The 7504-nt window shown below is 60.5% G+C and overlaps 2 protein-coding genes across 2 annotated transcripts; one reads left to right on the top strand and one right to left on the bottom strand.

Annotated features, from left to right (window-relative positions):
• Positions 1-420: 420 nt before the first annotated feature.
• Positions 421-2094, top strand: BESB_074790 (putative dynactin p25; the record flags this gene model as incomplete). The annotated part of the gene is made up of 1 exon (XM_029365852.1): positions 421-2094. One exon carries the CDS (start codon positions 421-423, stop codon positions 2092-2094), a length of 1674 nt encoding a protein of 557 aa, XP_029218336.1.
• Positions 2095-4678: 2584 nt separating this feature from the next.
• On the bottom strand, positions 4679-6775 carry BESB_074780 (transcription initiation factor TFIID complex subunit TAF8; the record flags this gene model as incomplete). Its single annotated transcript, XM_029365851.1, has 1 exon — positions 4679-6775. One exon carries the CDS (start codon positions 6773-6775, stop codon positions 4679-4681), a length of 2097 nt encoding a protein of 698 aa, XP_029218335.1.
• Between the last annotated feature and the right edge of the window lie 729 nt (positions 6776-7504).

Here is a 7504-nt window from a genome sequence, read left to right as displayed (position 1 = left end):
GGAGAAGGCTTACGTACCATGTCTTGCTTCCTTTGTTTGCCTTTGTTATCCGTTTGCTTCACTCGTGCCTTTTGCGCAACTCAGTTTCTCGTTTTGCCCAACTTATCGCGCTCCCTCGTCTAGTGCGCCGTATGCAGTGTGCCTCCGCTGAGTCCCTGTCGCTTGTGAAACTCTAAACCCGTGAATCGCATTGTGTCCAATTTTCACGTCTACATACTAGTTAGCCTTTCTCTCCCGATGGTTCTAGTTATTTCTTCTTTTCGCATCGGCACCTTCGGTTCCCTTTTTTCTGCTGAGGCGACTCTGGCGTGCCTCCGCGCACGGCCCCCCATCCGCAGTTACACAGAGAAGCAAGTGCGCTGTATGTAAGTGCACGATTTGTTTTCGCTTCGGGCCCGCCACGCTGTCGAGACGTCCAGCATGTCAGATCCTTTGCCTTCCGACGGTCCCGCTGAGGCGGCGGCGACGCCTACCGGTCTCGACGCAGCAGAGGCGCAAGGAGACAAAAGGCAAGAGGAGCGCCGGTCAGCAGAAGAAGCTGCGCAGGGAAATGAAGTAGGAGAGGTTGCGGCTCCTGCTGAGGAAGAGGACGCGAAGCCTGGAGGCCCACTGACAGCAAATCCCGAGGCTGCGAGCAATCCAACCGAGGGCCAGCCAGCAGGTCCGCTTGCGGAGGAGGGTAAAGGAAGTCAGCCTGACACAGCCCAGGAGCCGCAGTCCCAACAAGACGCCACAGCGACTCCGGCTGCGAAGGAAGAAGGCGGCGATCCAGCCGCAGAGGCCTTTAACGGGGAGGTCAGAGGGGAGGAAGCGCGGAAGAGCGCAGAGGACGCCTCGAGCGACGGGCAGGCTCACCCTGCAGAATCTCCGGCCCGCACTGAACCTGGAAAGACGTCGCCTCCGTCTTCTGCATCCGGAACGAAATCTCCCGGGGCTTTTCGCGAAGGGAAACTCGATCTGAGTAATCCTTTGGCTACGATCCCAGTGTCGCCGCGGAGGATGGACTCTGCGAAGGATTCCGGCGGGGGGGCCGAGAAGACTCGAGACCTCACCTTTGCGTCTCATGTCCCCTTTCGGTCTTACGCCTCCACTGGAGGCGTGGCCTTGGAGGTGATCTCCGACGGGCTCACCGTTGGAGTTCCGGCCGGGGATAGCGAGCGAATGTCTCCTCCGGCGCATGTGATGGCGACGAGTCCGCCGCAAACAGGGGCGCTACAGCATAAGAGCTTGCCAGGCGGCGCTCTGCTTACGGACCGATCCAAGAGCACTGTGGCTGCCTTCCCGCGCTTCCATCTGTCAGCCGCAGAGGACGAGGATGAGTCCGACGAAGCGGAGACGGCGCGGGATGGGGGGGCTGTGGAGGGCGCGGCTCCGGGGCGGCGCATGACCCAGAAGCTGGTGATCCCTAGGCCTCGCCCGTTCGTCCTCGCGTCTTCGCCGAGCGAAGATTTTTCGGGGCTGCCCCCCGATGTGGAGGTCATCCCGCCGCCTTCGCAGCCGTATACGCCCTTCTCGTGCTTCGTGACGCCGGCCCTGGAGCCGCCGGTGAACTACCCGCGCGCGGATTACATCACCACGGCGTCGGGTAACCGCGTGGGTCGTGGGACGTTGCTCTTTGGCTCACAGAACATCACCTTGGCGGGGCGTTCAGTCGTGTCTCAGGGCGTGCTGCTGCGCGGCGACTTGGTCTCGCTGCGCTTCGGCAGGTACGTGTACCTAGACGACAACGTCCTGGTTCACCCCAGCTCGTACCGCTCCAAGGGACAGACGCTCCACGTGCCACTGACGGTCGGCGACTACGTGACGGTGGGGAGGGACACAGTTGTCCGCGCCGTCGCGATCGGTTCGTGCGTTCAGATCGGCGCCAACTGCGTGATCGGCAACCGCTGCATCCTCAAAGACTTCTGCAAGATTCTGCCTGGAACCGTCCTCGCCCCCGACACTGTCGTTCCCTCGTTCACGGTCTTCGGCGGCGCGCCGGGGAGAGTCGTCGCGGAGCTGCCCGAGGGCGAGACGATGCTCATCAGACTGGAAGCCGTACGAAAGTACAACCTCTTCCTTCCGGCGAAGGAGGGAGCCGCGGCGAAGGCCTAGACCCACCAGCGAGGCACACGGGAGGGTTTCCACGGTTGCCCGGGGAACCGAAGGAGGCACGACAGAGAAGAAAAAAGGGAATAGTCGGTGGCATAGGCGGAAGACGAGCGTGGCCCCTTCTGGAATACAGCAAGGGGCGGCGAGGGTGGCGAAGAGAGAACGGTCGTTGATCCAAGGAGACCGTAAGAGGATCTCTCTTCTTCACGTCGCCGTTGCCTCTGGAAGAAGCCCCAGAAGCGAAGGAGAAAGGCCGGAGACAAGAGAAAGAGGGGAGACAGAAAGAAAGAATTGTGGCAGCGTCTTGAGAGGCGCATGTGGAGAATGTGGAACTCCCATGGGCTGTAGGGTACTCTGTATTCTACTTCTTTTCAAGCACAGCCACGCGCTGCAACGAAAGTCGGGCGAGAAGGACAAGGACGACGTGCTAGGTAAAGGGCCGCGTCCGAGATGCGAGCGATGTGATAAGTATTCTTTTTACTACCACCTACTTGCAGCTGCACCATTGTACGATTTAGAGGAACGCGGCAAGCGGGTCCATTCATGGGAAGAGACCGAGTGCCAGGAGTAACGCAGCCTGGACGACGGCGCTTGTACCTGGCCGCCTAACGAGCAAGTGTCGCTCTGACTGAGCATATCTGCAGGGACCGGAATCAAACAACAGGCCTTTCAAGGCCCAGCGGATCCGAACGTGAAGGCGTCCATCTCCTTCCGTAGCAGAAGGGGGGTTCGTAGTACACAGTGCCGACTCTAGGCGTTTGCGTTCAGAGGGAGGCGGGTCGTAGCTGCGATACCCGTCTTTGCGTGAAGCGTTGAGTGAGTTGGGGGGGGCTGCCTTTCCAACGGAGTCTCGCGTCTCCATTTTTCGTGCGTGGGTGCGAGGTCTCTTCTACCAGCGCGCCATGTGGCGTACAGACGTTTCGATTGTTGTGTGGGGGTGGAGGGCCGCGTGCGGACACGGCTGCGAGGTACGTGGTTGCTCGACCATACACGAGAAACGCTTTTGAAAGCATCTTCTCCCCTAAAAGTAGAACTGTTTGACACTGTGTGTGTCCTTTGCTCTCAAGACTAGGCGCTTTCTCGCCGTTCAGCACGCTGCTTGAGGCAAAATCTAGTTTTTGTTCACTGTGTGCGCTCGTCTAAACGGTGCCAGCAGTGCGCGGTCACGCGTCCTGAAGCGAAGGCGGCTACGTATTTCTGGAAAAGGATCTTTCTACTACGTTCCCACTCACTGCTTGCACTGTAGTCAGCGGTCTCGCGCCGCAGTCAGACTTCGGTTCTTCAAAGAAGACGCTCTGCCCCGCATGCCACTTTGCACTGTCGCACGAGGGGCTCGCACGACATTCGACTCTCACACGCATCTTTGCCTACCCCGAGATTACTTCAGCTACTGCCTCACCGGGCTTTCCACTGTGCCTCTGAAAGACTCCCGGCAGGTGCTGCGGGGTCTCACTTGGCCCTGAGGGCTAGTTTGTTGCGCGGCTCGTTTTCGCATCTACGGTGAAGGTCTCTCTACTGGGATAGTGCACCAGACGATTTCGAGAATGCACTCGCAGGCAGCAGGCAGGGACTATTGAGGTGACGATATATTCGCGGCAAAGGGCTAAGTCTCCCCCACAAAAGAAGGGAGAGCGCGAAATATATGTTCCCAATCAGGGGCCTCGGCGCATAGAAATTATGATCGTGAATCTCATGGCATCCTCCCGTGTGCGATCGGAAGATTTTTACGAATCAAAAAAAGATACTAGATAACGAGCTCGCCAAAAGTGCGGGGAACAGCCAAACTATCTAGCACGCTTGAGACGACGAGTGCCGTCTTAAACGGTTCGCTCAACGCGAGAGAGAGACTACGCTCTCGCTTTAGGGCCTCTGTTTTGTCCGCTATAGTAGCGTGCATGGGTTCCACGCCTCTAGACCAAATGCTTTTGGTTGGAGGCGCACACATCTGGACAACCTTTGCCCCGTGTTCACACAGAGTGCGTGAGGCGGCAAACGTGGCCTTACCTTTTCCGCCTTGAAGAGAAGCATTCGCCCGCATTTACAAAACAACGCAGCCTCAAGTTAGCGGCCCCCGTCCCTGCGCCACTCTGTTTTTTCTCTGTGCTTGTTCTAAACCAACCAAAGACTCCAACACGTTGGGTCGCGAGTCCCTGAGTTCGTTGCCAGGGATGCGTATTCCGACCCTCCGCGCTGCAAGAGAGTTCCGACGATGTCGCCAACGTGAAAAAACTGACTGCAGTTTCCAAGTTGAAAAAACGAGAATAAATGGGGCTCACGAAGACACATGACAGACCGCTGAAGTGGAGGACGCGCGTCATTTCCTCCGCGAACCACGACAGATCGATACGTATCCTACCCCTTGACTCAGGAGCATGTGAACAAGATGCTGCGATACACACACACGTGGGAGCATGTCGCATCCGTAGATCCTGCATACGTTTTATCAACATATTTTTGGAGTTCTACTTCCTTGTAAATGCAGGCGTGAAATACTAGGTGCTGGAATGATCATCGCGTAAAGCTGGAAGAGGAATGATCTGCTGTGGTACCACATTCCACACAGAAGATTAAAAAGGCTTCAACGCTCTCACCAACTAAGGAACAGGTTTTTCCGGCTTCCATCATCTGTTGCCTCCCTCTCAACGACTTCATCCTCTTGTTTCATTCTCTTCCTCTTCCCTTTCCCTCCTGCGTCTTCTTTTCTCTTATCTTTCCTCTTGATTTCTTCGTCTGTCCGGTCGACGCCGCCGGGCTCTGCCTCTGCGTCGCCGCGCCGCACTCCGTCGACTTCTCTCGCAGGCTGCGCAGACGCCGTCTGTGCAGGGTCTCTGGATACTCCCCAGAGTCTCCCATTCTCTCCTTCGCCGTCGCCCTGTTCCGCGCGCCTCCTTTTCCCGCCTCCTGGCCTGCTTGTGCCGTCGGGTTCGTCTCCATCCCGCCCCGCGGCTCCAAGACCGTCCCCTTCGCCGTCGCTGCGCCCGCGCCACTGAGCTCCGTCGCCGCGCCTCACCGACGGAGGAGGCATCTGCGGGAGTTGAAGCTGCGGCAAGTGAAGCTGAAGCTCCATTTTCGCACACTGCCTTTTGAAATCCAAAGTGAAGGCGTCCGTGGCGGGCGGGCATGGCGTCGGCGTGCACTCCCAGAGGTGCACTGGGGGGAACTGTGGGAGCCAAGGTGGCACGTGCAGAGGGGTCGCTAAGCCCCTGCCTGTCCCCGACTTCCCCCCAGGACCGCCTGCCCCGCCCACACCCCCCCCCTGCAGCCCCAGGTGAGGGAACCCAGGGCCGCCAGGGAGAGTCCCTCCGCCGGCCCCGGGCTCGGGCCCAACTGCAGGCGAAGGCCCCGGCAGGTCTGCGCCTCCACTGGTGTGAGGGCCTCCCCCTGCGGTGACAGCGGCGCCTCCCGCGGTGGCGGCAGACGCAGCGTCCGGAGGCGAAGCAGCCGACCCTGCCGACAGGAGATCGGCGGAGGGGGATGAATTCGCCCCCCCTCTTTGTCCAGCGGCGTTGTCCAGGCCGCGGAACGCAGCCTCGTCTGGGCGGCTGCCCGCCGCGTGCGCGTCGTGGGCTCCGTCGAGGGCCGCCGGGCCCGGGGCGAGCGCGGGGGAGACCCCGCCAACAGCTCCTGCGTCCTCTCCTGCGATGAAATCTGCCGGCTCCCCCAGCAGACGACGATAGAGCCACGAGTCCTCCGTAGTGACCACGGGTTCGTCCTCCTCGAGAGGACAGGCGACGCCTTGCAGCCCGTTCCTTGCGTCGGAGCCAGCCAGGGGGGCCTCACGCGCCCGCCGGCCTCTTCCACCTGCCCCCAGAAGGACTTCCTTCGGCTGAGTGCCTGCGACCGGCTCGATGCCCGTGGTGCGGAACAGAGCCGCATACGAGGAGGGGCAGACGTCAAAAAGAGCCTGTTTGACGTCGAAGTAGTTGGCGGCGCTCGTCCCGCGGATGTTGGCGTACATCTTCGCCTGGCGGCCGATGGTGCCGATGCGCAGAGCGAGCCAGGAGGAGACGTACTCCAGGCACTGGGGCTCGACGCTCTGGACGCCTTTGCTGAACATCATCCACGCCGCGCTGCGCTGAAGCAGCGCATGCATGTAGCGTCGTCGGCTGCCACAGACACTCGGCACCGTCACGACGGTGCGGCCGTGCGGCGGGCCCCCTCCAGAGCCTGCGCCGGAAGAAGAGAAGCCGGGGCGCCCCACCGTCAGCGAGGCCGGCGCTGAGGCCGAAAACGCACTGGAGGACTCGCCGTCGACCGCCAGCGGAGCCGACTCGACGGACGAGGGGTCTGGCAGCACCGTCTCAGTGCCTGGTCGCGGCAGCCCTGGAAGGGGCCCCGCCACGATGAAACTCGGGGCGAGATCCGCGCAGAGGGAAGTCCCATGTCGGCGGGGGGGATCGAGGGCTCGAGCCTCGGAAGCCGAAGACGCCTCTGCGCCCGAGGACTGCCCAGAAAGAGCGGCCTGCGCGGGCATCTCGCTTGACGCTGAAGACGCCTCGAGGGAAGAGGCAGAAGGCGGGACGGCACCAGCAGCCAAAGCGGCGGAGGGATGAGAGGCACTCGAGGGCGAATGACCTCGTGAAGAAGCTGGGTCGCAGATAGCCCGACCTGTTGCAGAGGCAGCGCCATCTCGAGGCGGGCGAGCACTCCCAGACGGGGGAGCGGCTGATGAAGAATGATGCATTGGGAAGCAGAGAATACGGGCCGGCAGTCGAGACACAGAGCGGGGCTCAAGCAACATCGGTCCATGCGCAGGGAGAGAGACCTCCTGTGACTTCGAGCACTTGACGTCTCAAGCCGCCCGGATCCCCCAAAACGAGGGAGGCGACCACCCCGGCAACAAAACCAGGCCGGGAGGCGAGGGGAAGTCCTCGGACTCAACTTCTCTTTGAACGAGCTGTGGCTGGCGTCCAGAGACAGACGGGCTTTGATTCACGTCAATAGGTTCACCTACTGCCGCATGCGCCCTGCTTGTCTCAGACTAGGGACGCTTCCATTATGAGGCACCCCTCGGCCGGTCGAGTCTCTCGGGAACTTGCTCAGGAACAGCCTACATCAACAGATGGGTGTTTCCAACGCACCTTCGCTCGCCGGCAGAACTAACGAAACTCACACGGCGCGGGGGAGACACTCAGCATGTGTACCGTCTCATCGGCTTGACGAACGAGCGTGTGGCGCTGCGGAACTGCGTACGTCCGGTTCAGGTTGCGTCTCAGTCCCACGGGTTTAATAGAGCTGATACAGTAAAGGAGTGCGGGAAACTCTCCATGGGCAGTAGGGTGGACCCGGAGAAAATCAGCAGGGGCTCATGTTTACTATGACCGCCTCTCGAGTCCCGTCCTTGGAAAAAAGCAGCGCGCCGTACCCCGAACCAGCTCCGCCATGTTAAGGCGAAAAGAGTGAAGGTTCATAC

Source organism: Besnoitia besnoiti (genome assembly GCF_002563875.1).
Source record: "Besnoitia besnoiti strain Bb-Ger1 chromosome Unknown contig00007, whole genome shotgun sequence".
Classification (NCBI taxonomy): Eukaryota; Apicomplexa; class Conoidasida; order Eucoccidiorida; family Sarcocystidae; genus Besnoitia; species Besnoitia besnoiti.
The sequence above is the reverse complement of the archived record's forward strand: the minus strand, read 5'-3'. Positions and strand labels throughout refer to the sequence as shown.